This window comes from Acipenser ruthenus, chromosome 30, assembly GCF_902713425.1.
Source record: "Acipenser ruthenus chromosome 30, fAciRut3.2 maternal haplotype, whole genome shotgun sequence".
Classification (NCBI taxonomy): domain Eukaryota; kingdom Metazoa; phylum Chordata; class Actinopteri; order Acipenseriformes; family Acipenseridae; genus Acipenser; species Acipenser ruthenus.
The window spans coordinates 9,444,992-9,472,393 of NC_081218.1; the positions used below are offsets into that span (position 1 = coordinate 9,444,992).

Below are 27,402 nucleotides of genomic sequence, written 5' to 3' on the forward strand. Positions count from 1 at the left end.
AGACTGAAGTTTGTTTTTCTAACCTTCCTCTCCTTTGGAGTGAAAGTCTCCCCAGGGAAAGGCCTGCAGAGGCTGGTTGCCCTGCCTCCCCCACCCCCTATTCTCTCCAGCAGCTTTGCTCTACATGTCAGCATTAGGCAGCTGCAGGGCAGGTAGTAGGAAAAGCAGCTATTTAAAACATTGTGAGACACACACATAAAACCTTACACTTAATAGTCAAATAGAGAGATGGTGTGTGTTGCTACGCACTCCAGCTGTCACACTGTTAAAATTTTACTTTAGAAAAACATCGAGGAGGGGGTTTCAGTAGCTAGGTAATATGCCAGGATACTTTGGTTAACTAACACACACACACACACACACACACACACACACACACAGACACACACATACACGCGCAGTTCTCCGTTCCAGAACCCAGTGTTCGGAAACACAACATCGGGATACAGTGCTCCACACTGCTTATCTTGTAGCACATTATTACTCCTTCAACCAGCTGATGTGCTGATCGATGTTTCTGTGAGATTAGTCAGCAAGAGTTTTCTTGATGAATTACTGGGGATGAAGAATGGGCAGCATTAGATAAAGAGTCTCTGCACTCTACAAAACAATGGAAAGGAACAAGCTGAAGACAACAAGGACCTTATCGTTACTGCACTTCAAATGGATCACTCTCTATTATAGTATGAGATCTGTGTTTCAAGGCTAATGGATTATGAAATGTAACCTGAGATGCAAGTACTGTATTTCCCGTATGCTCTGCTGAATTGATATGTGATTTCAAAGTGTCATTCGACAGGGCTGCCGAGCATTTACTGTGGTTTCTGAAAAGAATGACATCAGAATTCCCGAGGCCTCGTCTCTCAATGCTCCTCTGCAATGAACCAATCACAGTTTGAAGAATGAAGACATTATTATCAAGAGGACGTCCTTTCCTTCAAATCAGAGGGGAATGAACACACGCATGGGGTGGTTTTCAACACTTATGTTCAGTAAATCACTGTTCTGCAAAAACAGACCATTACTTTGAGTTGGAAATGCAAACAGATTTCCGAGAATGAAAAAAAAGTGAGAAAAGTGTCTATAAAAGACAGAAAAATGAAATATTTACCATGGAACCTGTTTACTGGAACTAGAGTATATTGTGCAATTCCTTTCATTTTAAAGGTAAGTTTGCCTACTTCCATACATTTGTAATGCAAGTGGCAAGTCCTTGTCCTTTGCTCAAAACGAACTTAGCAGTAAATAACCTGACAGTGCCTGAATGGGTATAGTTTGTGGATTGGGGCTCCACTCAGTCCTCACCCTGCTCGCAGTTCTTGCCCCCGAAGCCCAGCGGACACTCGCAGCTGAAGGAGCTCCACTTGTTGGCGCAGGTCCCTCCGTTCATACAGGTGTTGCTGGTGCAGAAGTGCCTCTTCGCAGAGCACCCTGTGGACAGGGAGGGGAATCAGAGCTTCAAAAACCCTGCCAGCAGAGGACTGTTCAAATACATCATAATAAAACCCTGCTAACCATCAACCTGCCTCCCTTGCACAAGCACTAGAGGGCGCTCTGCTACTGCATGGCACTAATAAAGATGCAAAGAAGGCTGCCTGGTTTACCCGGCACGGTTCCGTTGTTTGCGATGAAGTCAGCCATATCGATCTGCCGGCTGTCGATTAACAGGTTCTTCATGCAGCCCACAAACTCGCGGTTCTGAACTGGGAAGTCCTCGGGCAGGTTTGGGACCCCTCCGAGCAGCAGGGGGCCAGTCAGATCCAGCGACCTGGGGAGGGGGAGTGAGTCAACAGTGAGCTTCAAGCGGGGAAAGTTTGGGGAGGTGTTGGTAGAACGCACACCTCACACCTACAAATATACAGCCGGAACAAATCTGGAGGGGTTCATCAGCTGTACTGCAGGAGCTCATGCCCTTTTGGGGGATAGCTGCATATTAAAAAAAAATAAAAGTATAATAATAATAAAACATATTTTCCTTCCTTTCACTTGCTAGACAATGTCTTTTCTCTGATCTCAATACTATTTTAGGTCACGTTCTCTGATGCCTCCCACTGCAGTGTTTGTACCCTTCCCTGGTGAGACCCCTTCTCTTCCCCATCACTATCAGTATATTAAACCTCAGTGCCTGTGCTCTTCGGATGGCCCAGATTGAAGAGAAACCTCTCGTTCACTCATAACCCCAGGCACAGTACAGTCAATTACAGATCTCGCTCACAGCTCAGGCTCACCCATGAAGAAGCACATATGCTGGGCTCTACAATATTCATCCTGTTCTACTTTGAAGGATGTGTGTGTTTCAGCAGTGGAATTTCAATGTTCCAATACTGAACTTTAATTATGCAAGCATAGCAGGGGCAGCTTTATGGAGAAACAGCATGCAAGGGCCACAAAAGATCTGTGATGTGGGTCTTGCATCCTTTTGCATTATGCTGCATGCATGCATGAGAACGCGCTTGCAAACAAACATGTAAGTGTGAATGCTTAACCCTTTCTATTCCTGCATGGGCATCTTAATTCCTTATCCACTGTAGTCAGAAAAAGCAGATCCTGCATGTATTACTGTGACATACTATACAAGACTCAACCGGTGCGGAGCTCTGCAGCTGCTGTAATTTATATAGCATGTCAGCAACAAGGAGGACCCCCCTCATGGCCACACATCATCATCATCATCTTACTTCTTCGATCCTGACTGGCTTCCCTGGGCTGAGCAAGTGTAGTTCCCAATCACGTGGCCGAATCTCAAGGCGACCGACGTATCGCAGTCATCCACCGTTACCACGGCAATCTTCTGGCCCGACGGACCTTGGGGGACACCTGACTGTCCGATGATTGGCTGCGGAAAACAAAACAGGAGCACATTGTGATGAATCACCTCACGGACTGACTGCCTTAAGTCAGATGCTATTTGGGCATTTTTTAATACATGCCAAATATAGTCCTGCAACCCAAAGTATTCTAACAAAACGCATCCTGTAGGACAGGAAACGACTTGCATTAGCAATCATTAGTCTGCAACAAATAATAAATAATAGAGATAACTAATAATATATATTTTTTTAGGGCTTCAAACATTCTCATTTAATTACAACAGAAAGCAATGGCCAGGGCTGTCACAGTCATCGCATTCAAAGATAACACTTTCACATCTTCTGTTTATGCACAGCTACATAAAAACAAGGATTATACCATGAGGAATATTATTTCTGTAAAACCAGACCTCTTGGCTAAGACACAGTGTAATGGTGCAAAGCGGTGTAAATATCCATGTATACAGACCCAGGGAAACTGCACTTACAAGAACATAATAACGTGAAGTACTTGGGTTGGGTAATGACTGTAGCAGCCACCCGAACACTGAGTGCCTAAGAACACAGTGCCAGGGCTCATTGTGTGACGCTGCTGCTGCTGTTCTGTGGTAAAGAAGAAACGAGAGTCCTTCGATTTTAAATAGTGCCTCACAGTCCCGTCACTGAGATACAGGCGACTCAAGGGTCACGAAGCACAAACTAAATTGAGTTCTACAGTGTGTGCCCTTCTTTATAATTGGGAAGACAGCCCTGGAGCACACGCAAGGCAGATTCCCTTGGGCGCAGGAGTCATTGCTGATGAGAATGGGCCTCATGTGACTTGGGTTTGGTTTTATAAAGCAATAAATAGGATTCAAAATAGACAGTTTTGCAGAAGCATCCGCAGGAGATAAAAAAAATATATATCACATTACAAAATCTGAGAAGCAAAAAATGTTATGCCAGGAAAAAGTAATGGAGGTGCTTTTTCTGGAAGGCATACATTTAAAAAAATAACACAAAGCTTGCTTTTATATCCTGGATAAGTACTGCAGTTAGCAGTTGATTGCTTCCCTCTTTAGACTCCTGAGACTGACGGGGAGGAATCGAGCCATGTACGTTCCTCCAGTTGTCTGCCCCATTCCCACTCAGCCTTCACACATTTAAACCCCCCTTCCCAAAACAGACAAAGGAATTCTTTTCCCATCAGATCATGATTTCACAAGCTAACCTGACCCCTGGCAACAGCCAATCAAGACAGCCCTCTTCACACCCTCTACAAAGAGAGGGCAAGCATTCCGCTCAGAAGCCTAGCACAGAAAGAACAAAACACATTTTACTGTGTGTGAAATTAAACCACAGGAGAGGGACGGGGCAGGGACTACGGCACACAGTGGAACTTCTTGAACAGCAGCAATGGTGCACCAGGCTTCATTTAAACCTGGGACTATTGCTGGTTTTGAGATAAAACAAGCAACCTCTTCTTGTGGTTTAGGTTTGAGTTTGCACCTCTCATATCCGTGAGATTCTAACGTCTGTATCCAATATCATGTAAAGGATCACAATCTCCAATTGTTGCCGATTTCCGAATGTGCGCTTGAGCTGTTCTAAGGGTAGGTGACGGCTCAGAGAGGATTTCTCACAATCTTCAGCACACAAGCTGTCAGTTTTTACAGAGTAGAAACACTATCTTTCTTTAGTCCAAACAAAAAAAAAAGACCCCACTGTAGCAAATGACAAGACAGCACCATTATAGTCCAATGGCAGCTCATCTGCAACGTGCGAATGCTGACACAGCTCATTGAAGATGACATATTTGCTCGGGATTCAATTAAAAGGACACTATTGAAAGAGAGTTTGTTTAAAAAACACAGAGTTGGAAAACAGAGGAGTGTTTTAATAAAAGCAGATTGACAGCACTGTGGAAGACAAAAAAGCTGTATTCAATTTACAGACACAAAACCATGGCAACTTCAGAATTCACCCCCTTTCGGTCGATGCCAAAGCCCCAGCTTGTAGCTGAAGTGATTTTGTTTTCTCCACCTCTCATCTCCAAGTCGTATGAACGAGGATGCAATTGTCCCCTCACATAGCTCAGTGTCAGAGCCCCATTAAGTGGCATGGACCCCACAATACCCCACGTCATTGCGATTCTGTTCACAGTTCACCAGTGAAAGGCAGTTCTCAATCACCGGCCTGGCAGAAAGAAGTTTATAACAGAGCCAACAGCCCCCGCAGGCCTCTGTGCGACGACAAGAATCATTCCTACAGGCCACCCACTCATTGCATCCCCTTATTTCACATTTAAAAAGAGAAAAGAAAACACACAGGCTGTTTACCAATAAACAGTACTAAAAAAATGGGAGAATATTGGTGTAAATCGCAAACATAAATTAAGTCTGGCCTGAATAGTTGCTAGGAGACCACTCTGTGATGCGCAGCTACTCCTTCAAAAGAGAGAAGATCTCATTTCCTGTTTACAAGAGCACAGGGATTTTAAAAACCTTTTTATTTTTCTGACAAATTCAAATAAGAAACCATTTATTTGCAGAAAATGACAACTGGTCAAAATAACAAAAAAGATGCAGTGTTGTCAGACCTCGAATAATGCAAAGAAAATAAGTTCATATTCATTTTTAAACAGTACAAGGTTGTCCTGGAAGAAAACTTGCTTCCTTCTGCTCTGACAATGTTCCCCAACTCTGAGGATTGGTTTTTCCAGCAGGGCAATGCTCCATGCCACACAGCCAGGTCAATCAAGGTGTGGATGGAGGACCACCAGATCAAGACCCTGTCATGGCCAGCCCAATCTCCAGACCTGAACCCCATTGAAAACCTCTGGAATGTGATCAAGAGGAAGATGGATGGTCACAAGCCATCAAACAAAGCCGAGCTGCTTGAATTTTTGCACCAGGAGTGGCATAAAGTCACCCAACATCAATGTGAAAGACTGGTGGAGAGCATGCCAAGACGCATGAAAGCTGTGCTTGAAAATCAGGGTTATTCCACCAAATATTGATTTCTGAACTCTTCCTAAGTTAAAACATTAGTATTGTGTTGTTTAAAAATGAATATGAACTTATTTTCTTTGCATTATTCGAGGTCTGACAACACTGTATCTTTTTTGTTATTTTGACCAGTTGTCATTTTCTGCAAATAAATGCTCTAAATGACAATATTTTTATTTGGAATTTGGGAGAAATGTTGTCAGTAGTTTATAGAATAAAACAAAAATGTTCATTTTACCCAAACACATACCTATAAATAGTAAAACCAGAGAAACTGATAATTTTGCAGTGGTCTTAATTTTTTCCAGAGCTATATATATATATATATATATATATATATATTATATATATACATACACTCACAAATAAATCCGGATATGCAAATTTAAGCATTACAAGAGCCAATCAAATCATGTGAAAGTCGCCAAAAGGCTTCTACATTCACAGGGTTTTAGAAGTCAAAGTACTAGGGATAGGATTAGAAGATGAAAACCTTTTTCTAGCCTGGTTTGTCTGTCTGAGGTGTAATGCATGCACTTTCATGTTCCCTGAGCAATGCCCCACTGAAAACAGTGAAAGAGTCTCAAGCAGCTTTAGTCTTTCTTTAAGAGACTCTGCTGCTAAAGAGAAGACGCTGTGATGTGCACTCTGGTAGAGCTTAGGGTGTCACTGAGTTTCAAGAGGCTGTGATGTGCACTCTGGCAGAGCTCAGGGTGTCACTGAGTTTCAAGACGCTGTGATGTGCACTCTGGCAGAGCTCAGGGTGTCACTGAGTTTCAAGAGGCTGTGATGTGCACTCTGGCAGAGATCAGGGTGTCACTGAGTTTCAAGACGCTGTGATGTGCACTCTGGCAGAGCTCAGGGTGTCACTGAGTTTCAAGAGGCTGTGATGTGCACTCTGGCAGAGATCAGGGTGTCACTGAGTTTCACGACACTGTGATGTGCACTCTGGCAGAGATCAGGGTGTCACTGAGTTTCAAGACGCTGTGATGTGCACTCTGGCAGAGCTCAGGGTGTCACTGAGTTTCAAGAGGCTGTGATGTGCACTCTGGTAGAGCTCAGGGTGTCACTGAGTTTCAAGAGGCTGTGATGTGCACTCTGGCAGAGCTCAGGGTGTCATTGAGTTTCAAGACGCTGTGATGTGCACTCTGGCAGAGCTCAGGGTGTCACTGAGTTTCAAGACGCTGTGATGTGCACTCTGGTAGAGCTCAGGGTGTCACTGAGTTTCAAGACGCTGTGATGTGCACTCTGGCAGAGCTCAGGGTGTCACTGAGTTTCAAGAGGCTGAGATGTGCACTCTGGCAGAGCTCAGGGTGTCACTGAGTTTCAAGAGGCTGTGATGTGCACTCTGGCAGAGCTCAGGGTGCCACTGAGTTTCAAGACGCTGTGATGTGCAATAGGCTGAGATGTGCACTCTGGCAGAGCTCAGGGTGTCACTGAGTTTCAAGAGGCTGTGATGTGCACTCTGGCAGAGCTCAGGGTGTCACTGAGTTTCAAGAGGCTGTAATGTGCACTCTGGCAGAGCTCAGGGTGTCACTGAGTTTCAAGAGGCTGTGATGTGCACTCTGGCAGAGCTCAGGGTGTCACTGAGTTTCAAGACGCTGTGATGTGCACTCTGGCAGAGCTCAGGGTGTCACTGAGTTTCAAGAGGCTGTGATGTGCACTCTGGCAGAGCTCAGGGTGTCACTGAGTTTCAAGAGGCTGTGATGTGCACTCTGGCAGAGCTCAGGGTGTCACTGAGTTTCAAGAGGCTGTGATGTGCACTCTGGCAGAGCTCAGGGTGTCACTGAGTTTCAAGAGGCTGTAATGTGCACTCTGGCAGAGCTCAGGGTGTCATTGAGTTTCAAGAGGCTGTGATGTGCACTCTGGCAGAGATCATGGTGTCACTGAGTTTCACGACACTGTGATGTGCACTCTGGCAGAGCTCAGGGTGTCACTGAGTTTCAAGAGGCTGTGATGTGCACTCTGGCAGAGCTCAGGGTGTCATTGAGTTTCAAGAGGCTGTGATGTGCACTCTGGCAGAGCTCAGGGTGTCATTGAGTTTCAAGAGGCTGTGATGTGCACTCTGGCAGAGCTCAGGGTGTCACTGAGTTTCAAGAGGCTGTGATGTGCACTCAGGCAGAGCTCAGGGTGTCACTGAGTTTCAAGAGGCTGTAATGTGCACTCTGGCAGAGATCAGGGTGTCATTGAGTTTCAAGAGGCTGTGATGTGCACTCTGGCAGAGATCAGGGTGTCACTGAGTTTCAAGAGGCTGTGATGTGCACTCTGGCAGAGCTCAGGGTGTCACTGAGTTTCAAGACGCTGTGATGTGCACTCTGGCAGAGCTCAGGGTGTCACTGAGTTTCACGACGCTGTGATGTACACTCTGGCAGAGACCAGGGTGTCATTGAGTTTCAAGACGCTGTGATGTGCACTCTGGCAGAGCTCAGGGTGTCACTGAGTTTCAAGAGGCTGTGATGTGCACTCTGGCAGAGCTCAGGGTGTCACTGAGTTTCAAGACGCTGTGATGTGCACTCTGGCAGAGATCAGGGTGTCACTGAGTTTCACGACGCTGTGATGTGCACTCTGGCAGAGTATAGGGTGGAACTGGGTGCTTTAAGTGAGCCGCTCAGATCAGCTCAGTGAAAGAACACACCTTTTAGAAAAGCATCCCTTCTAAAAGTTTACCACAGTAAATTTTACTCTGTTCCGCTCCCACTGAGCAGCTCACAGCGCGGAACAATTCTCGCTCAGAGACGCTCAGTTACTTACACCCACTGAGATTCAAGAGGCTGTGATGTCACAATAGGAGCTTCTCGGCACAGCGTTTCAAGAAGCTGTGATGTCACAATGGGAGCTAAATCGGCACTCTGGCAGAGCTCAGGGTGGAACGGAGTTAAAACTAGACACAGTGAAATATCCAGCTAAACTAACTGCATAGACAATACTGCTGGTTCACCATGGTCACTGGATCTGCAGTATACCATGGATCTCGCTACAGTATCTAGGAGCTTCCTCTTCTAAAAATTTGCCGCAGTAGATTTGCCACTACTTTTGCAGTGTTCCCATACTTGTCCCATGGCTATACATCTAATTTACAATAGATTGACAGCTTACCTATGCTTATTACACTTTACTATGCTTTTACTGTGGTCAGCTTTTATAAGGGTTAGTGAATGCAGCGAATAATGAGTACCAGGTTTATTATTAATGTCCAGTAAGTAACAGGCAGCATCCAACCATAGAGTCATGACAAAAATAAAATGCTTTTGAATTCCTTGAAGGATAATTTTTGTTTTGCTTCTCTAGACGGAGACTGACTTACGTTTGATAACCTGCATTACATCTGTAATACCAGCAAAGTACATTCGATTACCAGTATGCACTTGAGCATCGGCGAATTACAAAAACAACCACGCGCTTCTTACAAATAAGAGCATTACAACTGAAGGATTTGAAGCCTCTCTAGAATATAAGAGTGCCAGGAGCAGAGGCTCAGTGCTTTTCATCAGCAGGGATGACTCTGCAGGTGCAGAGGCTCAGTGCTTTTCATCAGCAGGGATGACTCTAGAGGTGTTGGACATGCATGTTTCAAATCAGAACCTGCAGATCTAATTTCATTGCACTGTCATCAAACTCCTTTCTCCCAGCACTAAATCCTTTGTTTAATCCCCCTGCTTTGACTACAACCCAGGCTTCTTAAACAGGACTTTAGAAACACAAATACTGCGCACTCCTTAAACGATGAGCAGATGTTTCGGTGATGCACGGCATGAGACAGCCTTCAGCTTCGGGACAGAAATCACAAGTGCAGGGATATGTGCTAGGACTCTCCCTCAGATCTCAGATGGGCTGTCAGGTTGCCTTGCCTTGGAAATCGCCCCCACGGCACTCTTGAAGAGCCCTGCATGTGCACTCCTCTATCAGCCGACAGGAATGTCTATTGCTCACAGAGAGGAGACTTTTGATTAAATGTTTTACAGTCCTTGGCAGTCATTCAGAAGATGATGACGTTTATTTGCTCACTCAGCTGCAAATATCAGAATAAAAGTTTATCAAGGAAGCATTCCACTTCTGTTCCTGCGTTTCCCCAATCGTTATTGTCATTGAAAATGCAGATGGGAATTTTAAACTATCTTCAAACTTTTTTACAATGTAGCAGGTGGAATGTGCAATATATTTTAGTGGCTTCCTATTATAAAAGAGACTTTGCATGTCCGTAATAAAAATAAATTAAGGCAGTTTTGCTGTGTGGCTGTCAACTCTATAAACATCAGGGAATTTAAAAAATCAACACCACAGAAGAATGCCCCAGAGACAGTCACAAGCTGCATTGTCATGCTCTGCTCAGAACAGCTTATCAGGTTTCCATATTAAATCGTGTTCATTAGTTTTGATTGTCTCACTCACATCTGACAAGTCAGAACAGCAGCTTCACAGCCATTCGCATCATCTCAGGTGAGGTCTCCTACAGCCTCCAGCTGAACCATTAAAGCTGTCACACAACCATTAGCACGATTTATACTTTGCTTTCCATTCCTTCAGCCCCACCCAATTCATTTCTTGAAATGGTGTCTTTAAGCTGAAGAGAACAAAGCATTTGGACTAATGAACCCGTTTAGAGATTATACCCTTGGATGATGGTGAAACAGTCCGTGTTTCGTCTAGTTTTCAATTTGCTGCAAGCTGCATTTCTCTTCTAATTCCAACCCCAGGGGTTCCTGTCTTCCTGAACTGTACAGGATAGTTCTCTGCTGTTTGCTGTGTTTGACAGCAAGACTGTCTGCGAGAGAGCAGTCTGCTACGGCATCACTACACAAGAGAGACTCTAAACCAGTCTCTTAATTGCATACAGCCATAAAAATGAGCCGTATCAATGTCATTTTGGCTGAAACACACCATGATTCACAAAGCAATCAATCACTATCAGTTACAGAGCCGTTTAATTAGCAGGAACCCCTTGGAGGTGCCGACTCTCATTGCTTCACTTCTGATACAGGCAACAATAGCTTCATAAAAAGCCAAGGGAATTTCCAGTGTGCTGTTGTGCAGTATATAGAATTGTGGCATCTTTCATGCAGCCACCTTGAGCACTGAACAGAGTACAAACCAGGTCACTGCTAAAGAATCATAGAGTGCAAGGGCAGAATCAGCAGTAGCCAATGGAAGCGGAGATTCTATACCAGGCTACACTGTAGGAGAACGGACAGCAGTAAACACAAGGGAATTATATTGTAGTGTGGGACCTTGCAGCTTCAAACTGAACGGATATTCACAAGGGGAATGACGTGACGACAGACATTTCAGCTCACAACGCTGTCCCCTGGCGGCTCTGTCCTCAGCTGCTTGTGTCTGTTTTGTCTTCAAGACAGCTGTTGTGACAGAAATAATTAAAAACCTCAAGAGCCAGAGGAGAGACATTGTTGAAATATGCATCTTGTCGACAGGCTGGCCAGATGTCAAAAAAGGTGATGAGTAAAAATCTTGCAGCGGTCAGGTGTCCAGTGCATCTTGGAGGGGTAAGAGCCCAGCAACGCTTCCAGAACCACACAGCCTGAAGGACTGATACTGCTGGGGCACCTGTCTTTACTGCTTCCAGACCACATGCAGAGTCCTGAAGGGCTGATACTGCTGGGGCACCTGTCTTTACTGCTTCCAGACCACATGTAGAGTCCTGAAGGGCTGATACTGCTGGGGCTCCTGTCTTTACTGCTTCCAGACCACATGCAGAGTCCTGAAGGGCTGATACTGCTGGGGCACCCGTCTTTACTGCTTCCAGACCACATGCAGAGTCCTGAAGGGCTGATACTGCTGGGGCCCCCGTCTTGACTCAGGATGGGAACGCAGATTGTGTGTCAGCTTTTTAACTGTTTAATCTTAACCCTCGCAAGTGTGCACTATTATTTTATTTGTTAAATAAGAAAATAATTCAAAGCTAGACATAATTTAAAGGCTTCAGTTTTCAAAGCCAGAACAAGACCAGGACTGTACTTCAATATGGGAACATGTGGAGTACCTGTTGAGCTGTGCAGTGTTCGAGTCCCAGATCACAGACATGAAGTGAGAATGAAGCTCTGCTTCACTGACCTTGTTGTAGTACTGGAGCTGAACGACGTGCCACTGGCCATCACTGACCCCTCCTGGGATGTACGGAGACACTCTGGTCGTTGACTCTCCTGTGAGGGAGCAGGACAACAATTGCAAAACTGTTACTGTACCAACACAAGACTAATGCATAGATCATGCAGAACTTCAATAACACACTCAGATACCATGCACAGATCTGCTAATGAGATCACAGCACTGATGAAGGCATCAGCTGAAACACTTGCAAATCCAGTTTCTTATAGTTTTATTTCAATAGATCAACACAGTGGAATTAAAGAAATAAGACACTCCAGACACTACAAACCAGTATAGAGATGTGTTCATACAATATGCTGTAGTTCATAAACACATCAGACTACGTATTAATGCTTTCGGATATGAAGCAGAACAGCAGACTGCAATCAGTGCGATCAGAAAACAAAAAAAGCAAATCCAAGTGAAACATCATCCTGGCGCTGGCTTGTTAGCGGCTCCAGCCTTTCCAAACCGCAACTCCACCCTGAGCAGGGATTGTGCTTGATACCTGCTGAGAAGGTTAGCTGGATCTGCTCGTTGATGATCTCCAAGGCGATGAAGTCGTGTTTCTCATTAAAGCGCCCGTTATAGAGCAGCAAGCCATTGCGCTCCTTGGTGGCAAACCTGCAAAGGGGAGAAGCAGCAGAGTTCAGTTAACGAGAACAGAACAGAGAGAGCAGAGCTAGATTTATTTATCCAAAAAAAACACTGGGAGATCAGGGCGATGAAAAAATGATAGTGACTGCTTCATTTTAATTGAGAATTCCCATGTGCTGGACCGATGGTGGAGCTCAATTAAAGCATGTTCTGTAATAATGTTTTTCATATGAAGCCGTCTATCAATCATCCTGTACATGGCAGCCTACTGTATATTTAACGTGAAACAAAAAGCTATACTGACATCGAAATCCAAAGATCCGGTGTATTATACTGCAGAGTTCAACTGTCGAGACACAAGACAGACATACTGGCGGATGAGTTTCTTAATAGTGTTTGACGTTTAAATTGATTAGCGCTGGCCTGGAAGCAAGTTAAGAAGCTGCAATCAGTCATTCCCTGCTTTGAAAAGGTGCATTTATCAAAATGAAAAACAGGATGTTTTTGTGAAAGCCGAAACCCTTGTGTTTGTGGTAATCCTCAGTTTTCTGCAGGTTTCCAATGCCCTGAGAAAGAGCCCTTCTATTACGGTCTCATTATTGTACAGCATCTTATGTTACAGGGACGCCACAGCTGCTTTACATAGACATTTGCTGTGGGATTGCCTCCTGGCTCGAACCTTCTTCAGAAGTCAGAGTGCCACATCTATCTCGTACACCTCCTGTTCCTCTCAGTCAAGCCTCTTGACGTTCTGCCTTGGCTGCCTTTCTGCACACTTTAAGAGCGTTTCCTTGATTAGATAAATGAGTTAGTGCAAGATGGCTGGAAACGCGACACAAGCGGAAGAAGCAAGCTGCTGTTAGACTTGGGTCCTGACAGCCACAAAGGAAGACGGGCCTGATGCAGAGTACTCTGAACTGAGCCATGCAAAGGGGCTGTAACCCCAACAAACAAGAAGCCATTGGGAACAGCAGCTCAGGGTTATAGCAACACGATCTGCTGAACTAGATCCATGCTTCAAAAAGCTCTTTATCCCATTTTCCATTTCTTCTTGCTGTTCCAATTAAGATTTCACAAATCGAAAAATAATTACTCCGCCTACGCTAAAGAAACCTCACCAGGCGCCCTTTCATTGTGTTGAACCTATACCCCGCTATTACAAACGTCTGTGTGTCAGTAAACTAAACACGCTGTTTGTTCCTGCAGAGCAAACCTGGAATTTCATTTCTCTCTAAATCATGGGCTTGGGAGGGTGACGTTATCCTAAACCCCTGCCTGTGCTGGTGCCAGTGCCCCTGCCCCTGCCTCCCTCTGTCTCTCCAGCGCTCTCTCACAGAGGGTCCTGGCAGGGAACTCATTCCTCTCTCTGATAATCACCTCCCTTGCTCCTGCCTGTGTCTCCCTCTCTCCTCTCTCTTACACTGTGTGTCTTTCCAGCGCTCTCGCAGAGGGTCCTGGCAGGGAACTCATTCCTCTCTCTGATAATCACCTCCCTTGCTCCGGGGCTCTGCTCTAAGCCAGTAACACAAACTGTATTTAACAGTCTGTATTTAACAATGCCTTCATTGCTGGCACTCGAGCAACACCCAGCACCTCTCTGTCTGTTCTCATTCCCTCTGCAGACAGCGGGGAGTGTTCCTGTCACATGATCAATTGAGAGCCATGGCCATGCAGGTAGAGAACGGCTCTGTCCTGTTGGGGGACAGATTTTCACACGTGTGTCCCAGATATATAAAACATCCAGAAACTAAAGTAGAATACACATGTATGGAAATAGTTCATACAGCTGTCTGAATAGAACCAAAGCAATTGCCCACTGCAGACTCAATGCCATCTCTGTAAGTAAATGTACAGCAATACATTTCGTAGACTTGCACTGCATTACTGTTAACCCGCAGTGCTAGGCTGAGTGTTCAACGATTCCGGGATTTGCCAGTTAAATTTCGTGTGGCCACTTCAGCTGTGCAGACAAGTCAGTTATGCAAACAAGGTGCTAGTGCAGACAACAGATGACATTGTGACCCATTAGAGGCTGCAAAATGCTCTACAGCCTCCACACTCAGGTATGAAGGATTGTGTTGATGTATATATATATATATATATATATATATATATACCACAGAGCACAGCACTGCTGGACTAGACAAGGGTTTGCTTTCAGAGTATTCAGAGTTCACGGGCAGCCTCTGCTCCTTATCAGCTTCTGAGAAAAGAATTAATTTCAATCTGTGGTTCTGTGTGCCATTTTATAATGTCTCTTTCTACATGAGTCTTTGGCCTCAAACACTTTCTTCTCAAAAGATAAAAGGTATCAAAAACTAAACCGCACAAACCTAAATCTAGTTCAAGAAAATCTTTAACCTGTACGCTCAACGACAATTGAAATGTGCAGTACCTATGTTTATTTGAGGTATTCAATAATACAGTACAATATTAAGTAGTCTGCCATGTGTGAGGCAGTGTGGTTCAGGATCAGAGAGCAGGAAGATTTCGACACAATCCGAAATAGAAAAATAGAAAACTAAATTATAATAAATTGCCGTTGTGGATCCAGCAGGCTTTTATTGAATTAGCATAAACATCACTTCATCTCAGTAATCTGGGGTAAGCTCATTCCTTTGTGACAGCTTTTCATTTGCAAGCAGCTCAATTGGATAACTGGAAGATGCTTATTAAACCATGTCACGTGATCAACAAATACTTGAGCAACAAAACAACTGAAACACGATCGCTCGGAAGGAGCGCTAGTTGCTCCAGGTTTTGTTCAGTCTTTCTCCTGATTAATGTTGAACAATCGTGCAATACACTGTACTTGGCTGCGACTCTAAAGAAAGCTATGGGACAATCCCAGTGCAATGCATGGGGTCTGAATGCCAGTCTGTCTGCAGCCAAGCTCACACAGCACCCTACCCTACACAGACAGGCCTCACTATAGCTGTGCCCATAGCTGGGATACATTCAGATCTGAAGCAGCTCTCCGGTTACTGTTCCTGATTAGAGTGGTCTCTACCACTGGATTACTCGGTTTACAGTACAAAAAAAAACAACAACTAATATTTCAGTTGATGGGGTGAAATGTTCAGTAGCCCATGATAGATCAACAATACCACTCATCTCCAATTACGAAAGGGTACCGTGAAATAACTTGCAATAACTTAAAACCAGAAAGATCCGATGCAGATTAAAAAGCTCAGTACTTGGTGTTGTGTAGTAATTTGGTGGGTAGTATTTCTGAAAGCTTTTGAAAACAAATTCTCTTAAGATCCCTGTAGTAGTTTAAGATTACTGTAAGCGTCATGCTATTAGTGATCAGTAATGTAAAGGCTATCCCAGTACATGCTTGTGGCAGAGCGAGAGTTCTGCCTGTAAATAATGGTTTGTGTTTTGGTGGTTTGGTTGGCAGGGATGGGGTTATTTCTGTCCCTGCCAAAAACATGTAAGAATGTGGCTGCTCCTTAATAGAATAACTGGTGCTGATTGGGAGCAGCCACATTCTATAAAAGGATAGCCCAGGCCTCCATTAGGGAGAGAGGAGTTGGTGAGTTTTTGAATCTGTCTTGTGCTATATTTGTATATTTTTTGTCTGTGTTCAGTGAAGGCGAATGCCCAGTCTGTGTTTTGTTAAACCTTTTTTTTTGGCCCTTGTGCCCTTTTGTTTGTGTTATTTTTGTTTATCGAAGTGCTCTTTAGCACTTACACTGCAGCTTCCCTGTGTCGGAGTCTCCTTCCCTGACAGTAACTCCTAGGCCCACAGCGCTATCCTGTCACAATGCTGTACATGAACGCATGTAGCCATGTAGGATCGGGCTCTTGTTTCTGGTTAGAAGATCAGGCACATCCTTTGACCCAGTCTAGAAACCGGGCCACCCCTCCTGTACTGGTGATTTAAACAGTTATTAGAAAATAAACGTGTTGCTCTGAGGCACGTAGAGGAGATAGCGCTACCGCTCCCCAAACACTAAATCTGGTGCTGCAGCCTTTTCACATGTGTGTCAGTCTCTCATCACTGAAATGCACTACTACCTGATCTTTCAGTCCTTTCAAATCTCGAGATTTCAAGCCAAAGTGTTTACCCGCTGTCCCCTTTCCTGATCCAGACAGTATACTGTATATTTAACGTTTAGTTTCAGCGAGTAGCTGCACATTACTTTTTGAAAGCCAGGCAGACATGACAGACCAATCATGGGTGTTTCCAAACTGTCGAAGACTGGTTCCTGATACACACTGGGCTTTGTGAGCTTGTACTTTCCCTTCAAAAATAAAAACGCTAAGAATGTTTACCTTTCCCTGACCGAAAGGTTAGAAAAACAAAGTCGTCCTTGGTTCACAGGGAAAGAGAATGGAACTGCTCCCTCAGCATTAGTGGTAAAACATGAATTATTGACACAAGGTCTGCTGAGTTATCTGTGTAGAACTAGCAGTGTGCAATTCAAGTGTCACTCAAGCAACACTACTGACCTGGACTGTCTGTGCATGCGTACACAGCTCTCAGGTAGCCCGCTGTGTGAGCAAGCAAAGTGCATTTCTTCTCAGTTAGTCACGTGTCAGTCTTTCCTGTACAGATGACTTATTCATTAACCTCAACTGCTAACCAGAGCCTGGTTTGGTCGAATGGGGAGGCTTCAGCTAAGCAGTTACTATGCACTGAACCTCTTTGAGTTGTTGTTACCCCTCACGAATTATACAGCAGAGATTACAAGCGCTGCCTTTACTTTTGTACAGCAATGCCTTCAAATAACAAGCCAAGTCATGTGACCTAAATAGTTTCAAACAAAAGTTACTTATTTAATTTAACAAAAGGGGGCCTCATTTTTAAATGTTCCTGTATACGAAAAGAGTTTTAATGGATCCTACAAACCACTGCTGTCAGCTTATACCACTGGGGAAAAAACACAAGAAGACAGTGATAAAATGGTCACAGTCTATGAAAAGAAAAGGTCTGACTATATACACCAAGGGAGCAGGTATAAGTCAACAATGATTAACTCTTACGTCACGCTCTGTTACTGTTCATTGATGATTCATTCTGATTCTAAGCCTAGACAAACATTTCCACTAAATGCATTAACTGATTTTACAATAGCTCCAGGCACAGCATTTAGATATTAGGACGGTTCTAAGGCTGCTGACTCCAACAGTTATAGAATGCTATGAGACCCTCTCTGAATCGCCACTCTTGCATCCATGTATTGAAGCTAATACATGGCTAATAAGGGCAGCAGTGTGGAGTAGTGGTTAGGGCTCTGGACTCTTGACCGGAGGGTTGTGGGTTCAATCCCCAGTGGGGGACACTGCTGTTGTACCCTTGAGCAAGGTACTTTACCTAGATTGCTCCAGTAAAAACCCAACTGTATAAATGGGTAATTGTATGTAAAAATAATGTGATATCTGTATAATGTATAATGTGATATCTTGTAACAATTGTAAGTCGCCCTGGATAAGGGCGTCTGCTTAGAAATAAATAATAATAATAATAATAATAATAATAATAATAATAATAATAGTGGAGACTGACTGCCTTACTGTATGTGTGGCCAAAACAGTGGCTGTCTGTCTGCCACGTGTGAACTCCAGATCATTTGATGGGAGTGGTGGAATGCTGGTTGCACAACTCACCAGGAATGGAGGAAGTAACATAAAAGAAACGAGACCCTGTTCACTGTGAAACTGAAATAACAAGCAGCAGGTGTGAAGGGTCAGAGGATGACCTGGTGAACCCATTCATGTACCACAGGGCTGCTGATATGAAGAGTAAATATAGCAGAAAAACCTGAACATGTCACCCCTATGACCCTGATGTAAATCAAGTACAGAACATGTCACCCCCATAGCCTGCCCCTGATGTAAATCAAGTACAGAACGTGTCACCCCCATGAGGGGTGTGACAAAGACAATGCAGTATTTATGCAGCATTCCTGCAGTTAATGCAGTACTGTTTCAAAGGGATTGTTTACTCTTCCTGCGCAATGCTACAGGCACTCTGTCTGCTCTGCTGTGTGTACCTGCTAGGGGGACAGGGCAGGGTACTCACGAGAGGGAGATGGAGAAGTGGAAGCGCTGGCGCAGTCCCTTGAATGTGATGAAGGACAGGGCAGGGAAGCCTCGCGTTGTCATCTCGCAGTACGGCTTCTCGTAATCCCCGGGCGGGCAGTCACACTTGAAGCCGCCCACCAGCAGGTTGACGCAGGTGCCGCCGTTCTTGCAGACCCCCGGGGCGCAGCGGCCCAATCGGGAGCTCAACTCACACTGATCACCTGGAGAACCAGAGAGAGAGAGAGAGAGAGAGAGAGAGAGAGAGAGAGAGAGAGAGAGAGAGTCAGGCTGGGCAGCACTGAAGAGGGAACTCTTAGTCAAAGCTGCTTATACTAGTTCTAATGACAAATCTAAAGTGTGGTCTTTACATTCAGGGGTTATTGGACCTACAATATGCACACACACAGTCAGTGTGAACTTCAGTCTTGGGGTTATTACACAGTCAGGGTTCAGAACTGTTCTACTCCAGTTCAATAATGATTCATTTTATCTTTATTAGCTTATAAAGCATGTGTTGATCAACTTGTACGCTTTTGGCAGACACACACATTGTCCCTCAATTGGAAATCCATCTTGAAATACATACTGAAATGCATATTTATTACCAATGCTTGTAACTGAAAAGCAGGAGACTTATTGATCGGCTGTTGGTAAATGTGCTGGGGGGAGGATTGTGAGATGTAATCATGTTTGTAATCTGCTATCCTACACTGGATTCTCCAATAAACCAGTTATACCAGTACGCCAGTTTCAACTGAAGAGATTATTCCCAGGCTGGTGCAACCAGTTTTAAATAATTAAATAAACACACAAATATCAATCCAATGAAAAACAAAGTATCTGTTTTTTATTACTAGCAATTTCAATACTAAAGAGAAATTAATACAAGTATCAATGCTTTTCTACCAGTCCAAGATTGCACACAACTGCTCCATTATCAATGCTTTTCTGCAGCAGACTTAACAGCTCAGATAAACACTGGAATGGAAACGTTGCCAGTAGCAGAAAGCCACCTACTGTGCTGTGTTTAGAATGGCTCCATTATAATGCATTAAGTAAGCATTGATGTAACAGAAAATAAATACATGCTGCGATGTACGGAAAGCAGATTTCACCCGGGTACCAGGACAGCAAACCGTTTCCTTTCACTGTTTCAGTAATGGATTTTCCACACTATACAAAGAAGGGTTTCCATTGCATGCATACATGAGGAAACCTGGACATACCAAAACACCCCTGTTGCGATACTCTGTGGAAGTGCAGTCGTTAAGGGGTTCATTATGTTTACACTTCTTACGATTGCTTCAGGAGTTCCATCTAAAACCGTACTCTATTAAACACTAACTGGTCTAGGTGTTGATATCATCTATCTAGGAATCTTAGGTATTTGGGGGGTAACTTGGCATTAGCCTTTTAGCACATGCTGCACCACTGAACAGGAATAAGGAAAGCTGCACCTCTAGCAAACACTGTAGTTACTGAGATTGTATTTCACGAGGAGAGACACATTAATTCCAGATATTTACCTTCATTCATCCTCATTTACACTGAATGTTTTATTCTGCAAGGTGTCAGAGTGTGTGTGTGTGTGTGTGTGTGTGCGTGTGTGTGTCAGAGAGAGAGAGAGAGAGAGAGAGAGAGAGAGAGAGAGACATTGCCTGGGTTACGCACCGCTGGAGAGAAGAAGAGCTGAGACACATATTTCAGTATCGATCTCGTTCAGCCTGGTAATGAAACCGCCGCTCTGCTGGGGCAGTGTGATCCCCAGAGGATGCAGAAGTACTATTAAATGCAGAAGTACTATTTCAGCCTGCTCACTGGTCCTGTGACCTGCTGTGGTTGTCATGGAAACACAACACTGATACCCTGTCCGGCACAAGCCCAGTGCTAACAATAACAATGGCCTCCTCCCCCCAAAGAAAGGGGGGGTACAAGAGACCTCAAGCAGGATTACAGTCTTTACATAACATACAGAACTGAAAGGCTGATCAAATTCAGATGTAATTTGTTATGTTAATTCCAAATGTTCATCCACATTGTGGAAACAATATGTGAGGTGTCTGATACGAGGTGATAAAAGGACCCCTCAGTCTGCTATCGAGAAGTGCACTTTCAGGATCCCTTTATATCACCTCATTAAATTACAAACACACACATCCACAATTAGGCGGCTTTAACTTTCCGATGCAGATCAGTGAACCCACATCTGAGCTTCAGACCTCAACACTTAAACTGTGTGGCTTAATAAAATTTATGCACATGCATGTTTTGTTTTTATATACATATAAAATATACATGTGCAGAACATAAGTATGGCAAGCTTCCCCATATTTATTTACAAGACTATACAGACTCAAAGGTTTGTGCTCTGTGCTGGTGGATAAAGGGTTCAATCTCTATGACCTGGGGGGTTCATTAATGCAACACTCCTCTTTCATGCACACATGGGAAGCAGGATTTATAATTAGATGACACACAGTGCATTTAGTAGAATAACCTGATTAATTGGAAGTCTGAGCATGTGATTTCAACAAGCCTTCTAAATGGCGACCACAGGCTATTCAAAATGAGTGAGTCGTCTTCTGTCTTTGTTCAGCTACAGTAACAAGATCAGCTGGAACAACAGCTGTTTAAGACTTAGGTTGTGCCCTTTGGAGAGAGTGGATTTGGATTAGAACCATGAGCAGTAGAATTGTAATCCAATGCAGAGGTTGTCTCTATTCCGGAGCTTCCGAGGATTCTGAATGACGCAATAGCTTACCGCAGAGGGGAGTTCAAAAGGTCACTGCTCAAGAGTGAAATAAATGTCATACCTCATTACAGCCCTGCCACAATAAACTTTACAATGTCAGCTTGCATGATTTCATCCATGCAAATAGCCATTGCAGGTAAACTGCATTGTTTTGGAGCTAAGTTGTTAATCGAATACAAGCACATGTCCCTTGGCTAGGGAAATAGAGTCCTGTCTGTCTGTTTGTTTGTGTGAATAAGATGTTAGGGTTTTCATCTGCAAATTTGCATAGATGAACTGCGCTGTGTATGCAACTCTAGCTACAACCGCTTACGGAGTTGCTGGATTATGTATCGAAGCTGTAAAACAAAAAAACACATTACTGATTCCTATGTATATATAAATGAGACAAAATCCTGGAGTATAAAAAATGCATGCAGCAAGATTTATATGCATGAATACTCAATCAGGCGGAGACTCGTTTTCAATTCGCCCTCAGTATTGCAAATAAACACGACATCAAGCAACAGGCTCACTTCAAATATTTACACGCTTTCTTAATGCCAGACTTCAGGCTGTATTCCACATACAGAATAAGTGGATCTGGTCATCTGCTGCTGTATCAACACATTAAAAGAGCAGAACTGCACCTCAAACTACCAATGTGCAGGAAGTAACCCCTTTTAAACACACAGAACAACACACCACTGCTCCACTCAGCAGCCATGAATACCGAATTATAGCTGCACTAACATCATCAAGGCTGCCAGACCAGCCATTGTTTCCGCACACATCCCTTCATTTCCCTCCCTTTTTCAATTCATCTGCTGAGCCTATCTCCTGGAACCAAGAAGGACTCCCAAAAATGTGCTTAATAACATGTAATCCACCCAGTGGAACAGAGGATTCATTTTCTTTATTTCTTCATCCGTTTTCAAAAGGCAGGATTCCCTAGACGCCAGTATTGTCAACACTGTCATTGGAAACCCAAATCCCTCATCGTCATCCCCTCCCCTCCCCAGAGTCAGTTACCTGCCTGGCTGGGCTGAGCGGAGTCATGGAAGCACAGTATAACAGTGTTAGCAGAGCCCTCACGATGTGAAGGGAATACAGTAATTACATGTTAGTCACTGCAACAATGGGTGACTCCAGTACTTGTTAACGGCTAATGAACAGAAATGGATAAAGATGGCGTTTCACTTCATGCAAGTCGTCAACCCTCAATTACATCTGCTGGGCACTCTATGTAAATTCACTGAAATACTGCAACACCCAGTGATGCTGGAGAGGGGTGGGGGTCAGGGGTCAAGCATCCAAGAAACAAATCAAATAAAATCACTTAAACATTGTGGCTAAAATCAATTCCCCTTTAAGATGGATGTATTAAATTGTTCTGATGTAGCCATGTTATTCTGTTTAAAAGAGCATTTCAATACCTAAAAACTGCAAGAGAATAAAAAAAAAATGTTGCCTTCAAAAGAATGAGTCAAAGTTCCTTTAAGAGTCATCCTTTTCCTCCAGTCCCCCCAGGATGACACAGGACAGCAGGTTAAAAAGCTATTTTCATCTCCACTTGAACAACAGCAGCAGCAGCAGCAGCCTGGACCCCCAAGAGGCTCCTCAACAATCACACTGTGCAACAAATCTGAGCAGGAAAAGAGAGGAGATGCGTGGTCTGTGACTCCATCACCACAATGACACAGATCACTGCAAATCTGAGCAGGAAAACAGAGGAGATGCATGGCCTCACACTCCATCACCACAACAATGACACAGATCACTGAGAGGTGGTGACTTATACACAGCACTACAACAATACTAGACCTGTTGTACAGTACTACTTGACTTCTACACCCAAGTGTACTTTACTGAGCTCAATGGTCACCACAAGGACATTTGTCTTTGCTTATTCGAGGTGCTTCCGTCACTCAGGAACAAATACAAATAAAATCTTACTGTCTGGTAAGAACAAGTATCTGTTAAAACAGGCTGTAGGTATTTCAAAGAGCAGTTTGTATAGAAAAGATTGTTCAAGCAAACAATGGTTTAGGACTTGACAGCCCTGCACAGCACATGATCAGGCTGGTTCAGCCAGGCAGCTTCAATGAAGAATGCAGACGCGGGCACCCACATGCAGTACCCTTACATTCTACGTTTATTAATTCCCGTCGTGAAGGATTAGAGCTGTCAGATTTCAACTGAAGTGCCTGAGGTATATGATTTGTCCTGAGGGTAGAACTTTAGTAGCGAGTATCATGCGAGAGACTGACAGCGCTGGAGACAGACATCAATCCACACACTGCCCGAAGGGGCTCGGCTCTCCCTGGTATTAGGCGTACAAGATGGCAGCTCAGTCTCCATGCCTCCTAACCCTGCTGTGTCAGTTTTGTTGATGGTTTTGTGGCGTCCAAAACTGGACTGAAACCGCTGGAACACTTTTCAGTTCCCATTCCATTTCTAGATGGCTTGTAAAAGAATACATATGGTATTGAAAATACACTGTGCAGAGAGGAGGCATTCTCATTCCCCTGAATACTCACAGTCTGAACCACATGCAAAGTCTTAACTCAATGTGCAGCAGTGAACGTGCTTTCTCATTTCAGTAGCGAAACAATCTAGTTAGCAAACCATTAAAAAGCGATGGAGAATAATAACCCCAGATCTGTAATTAAATACCCATAGCCACACCTCAGCATGAAGAATGGTACAATAAACTACCAGTGTGTGTGTGTGAGTCATCAAAAAGGCTTGCTTTCTTTTTCCACAGACTGTAAAGCAGCTGCCGTATTTACTTGATACCTCCCCAACACAGCCACCAAGAAACAGTACACAAAGCCAGAACAGTGTATCATAAAGTACAGCCTGCATTTACAGCCACTGGAACCAATGGTCCCTTGGTTCTGGACCCTGGAGAATTAGAGAGATGCTACTTTAAAGAGCCGCGACACACATTCTCAGCCTCTTTGAAGACTGGCGCTTAATTCAGGTTTCACTGTACATCATAACAGATAATCAGGATGCTTCTCGCAATGTACCTGCAACACGACACCTCAAGCAACAAAAAAACCTGCTGGAGGAATTAAAACCCACCCACTGCGAAGTGACCATCCATCACTGCTTGAGGGTCCTTTTGAATTGAAGACGGGTTCCGCCACATGACATCATGATATCAGGTTGACACCAATAGCACACTTGTTGACTAATTGTAACCTCATCTATAGCATGGGTGTCACTGAACAGCCTTTATCTCATCCCATCATGTGTTCAGTGTGGATCAGCATCAGCACACACAAGAGTCTAGCTTTTGTTAGCACGTTTTTCAGATTCTGGCTGGCCACGTTGTTATGTATACTTCAAGCAGGATTCGATTCTCTATAGCTTGGGGGAAAATAGTTGTATGTGATAAATAGAGTGAATGCTCAGTACAGGCCGTAGGTATTGACAACACACAAACTTGCAAAGGTTTTCTCAGTTGAGAATACACAGCCTTGTACCCTAAACCCTGAGTGTTCTCCAATGCGCATTTACTGTACACACAGAGTGGGAGTCGGTTTATTCCTGCCAGTGATTCCCAGCCCAGGATTTTCCAGCCTTCTGCTCGATTTTCTGGCCCGGTGGTTTTGAGAGACACAGCAGGGCTCAGCTGTGAAGCGGGACAGCACTGTATTCAGTGTGCGCTCTGTGGAGATCTGAGATGACGCATTGTCAGTCCGGGGCCAGCGCTGATCCGCATGACTTCAAGAGAGTTAGGGAGGATCACAGATTACAGAGACAGGGAATAGCTTCAGACCACTGGTGCACTCAAGCATGCAGTGCACAGCTCAAAGATCACACCCAGAAGAGTCTTTCTTACTAAGCGTATTCCAAAGTTCAGAAGATACAGCTATTCCAAGAAAGTTAAGAGATGCACAGATGGTCTATGGAATAAAAGTATTTATAAATAATTTAATTATTTATATACATACATATATATATATATATATATATATATATATATATACACACACACACACACACATATACAGTTAGCACTCGGATATCCGTTACACGTCAGTCACGTTTTACCACCCTCGTATTAAGAATAAAATCAATCCCCATTATATATACATAACAAATTAATGCCCTTACCCGTCACAAGCGATTTCCGACTCCGTCACCAATTTTCTGATACAAAGCCCATCTCTTCAATGTTACAATTTATCTGAATATCCATCACAGCCTGCAATTTTTTTTTTTTTTTTTTTTAATTCTCTCTAATGCCAAATCAGTCTGTCTTGTATTGTGCAGTTACACAGCGTTTCCTCCATTTTCTTTTAAATAACATTCAGATTTTATTTTGCTGTTGGTCATTAATGGGAAATTTTACATACCGCTACAATATGTACCAGATTTAAAAGTATCGTCTCTTTAGTTTTTGGCAAGTGATATTTTCAGAATCATATCGTTCTGAATTAAAATTCTACTTCTGTTGAAAATATAGTACTATACTAAAACCAATACAGTACATCTAAATGGAAGCCTACTTATTTTAAAACACAGTCCGTTCAGATATGTATTTTTGATATTGTATCTTTTTTGTGTTCCCTGAAAAACGGACAAGGGTTGGAACGGGCCAAAATGAAATAATCAGATATGCGTCACACGCGTATAACCGTCACTGAAGTCAAAATGTTATAGGGTCGGATATCTGAGTGTGGACTGTATATATATATATATATATATATATATATATATATATATATATATATAAAACTAACTAACCAACTGCAGTTTCTTTGACTGAGATTTTATCTAAACATACAGTGCCACCCGGTGGCCTTGGGAAAATCTAATCTTTGTGCTTTCCTAGCCATGTGCTACCAAAGCATCTTTCAGCATAACTGCAATCTTAATTACAGTATCTGGCAGAGGTGGAATAAACTACAAGCTCATGGTAAAGAGTGAAGCGCTATTCAGTGGAAGGCAGTGCACTGGTAATTAAATCCCTGACTAATCAACAACAGCACCAAGTGACTGGAGAAAATACAGACAGGGGCAATGACCAAGCAGCTCTGTCCAATTACTACAGCCATTAAATGACACTTTGTGAGGCATATAGCCAGACCCAAATAAATGCCTTATGAATGAAAACCCACTAATGTGCCTAACGCAGCTAATGGGGCAAATCCAGTACAGAGAAGGCCAAAACATAATTTGCCATGTCCTGCCAACAAACATTCATCAGGAGGCTTCACTGCACAGAGGGGACATGTTCAGTGCAGCTATAGCTTACAATATGATGCAAAACACCATGTTTCTATATCGAAGCCACTCAGGTTAACATGCATTGCGCTGCTCCTTGATCAATGAACCACATCATCGTTCATTTCAAACTCAACTGGAGTGGAAAGCATGCAGTGCGTTCAATCTTGCTGTATTCAGTGGTTGAATGCACCATGTCCATGCTCAATTAACAATCCGTGCTAATTAAAAATACCCATCTGGGGACCGTCGCCAGCTATCATTACCTAATACTGTAGCTCATTACAACAGTTAGAGAAAGAGAAAGAGAGGATGACAGCAGACTGCGAGGGTGTGTCTGGAATGTGTTTTCCCCGACTCTCTGTCTGTTACCAGAATGACTCTAACCCTAACAGGAATATTAGTACACAGCGCTGATCTGCACTGTTCTCCTCACCAGCGCTTTACTGTTTCCTTGTTGCTTACTGCTTATACACACAAGCTTTCATTTTTCCAGGCCACTCAGTATACTATTGTTACAGTGTATGAATGAGAAGTAGCTGTTTAAGGAAAGGATTCAACACAGGCAGATAAAAAGGGGACCGCTGCAGCTGAGCACCTCCGTCTGCAAACAGCGATGGACTAATTTAGATGATTGCCTTCGATCATGCAACATGTAGCATCACGTTACCCTGCCCCACCTAAACCAGGTCAACTGGTGCTGTCAATCCTCCCCATTGCAAATGCAACCCGTCTAAAAACCAACAGCACTACTGTGCAGAACTGTAAAGAATGCATTGCAATCAACCACTTTCTGCACAAGGGTAGCAGAACTGCAGTTTATATTACATTCCCTCTGAATATCCAGAGAACACAGAGGCATTGCCTATCAGATTAAAGGATGATGACATCACTGCATAGC

At 43.7% G+C, this 27,402-nt stretch overlaps 1 protein-coding gene across 2 annotated transcripts in view; it reads right to left on the bottom strand.

Moving 5' to 3' along the window:
* LOC117433641 (cadherin EGF LAG seven-pass G-type receptor 2-like) overlaps nt 1–27,402 on the bottom strand; it is an 82,535-nt gene that overhangs the window by 19,945 nt on the left and 35,188 nt on the right. For both annotated transcript variants that reach the window (XM_059004774.1, XM_059004773.1), the window contains exons 3-8: nt 18,528–18,750; nt 12,408–12,523; nt 11,864–11,952; nt 2,679–2,836; nt 1,605–1,768; nt 1,306–1,431 (exon numbers count right to left, since the gene is read on the bottom strand). In XM_059004774.1, the coding sequence (XP_058860757.1) occupies nt 1,306–1,431; nt 1,605–1,768; nt 2,679–2,836; nt 11,864–11,952; nt 12,408–12,523; nt 18,528–18,750 (876 nt within the window). The remainder of the gene's footprint in view (nt 1–1,305; nt 1,432–1,604; nt 1,769–2,678; nt 2,837–11,863; nt 11,953–12,407; nt 12,524–18,527; nt 18,751–27,402) is intronic.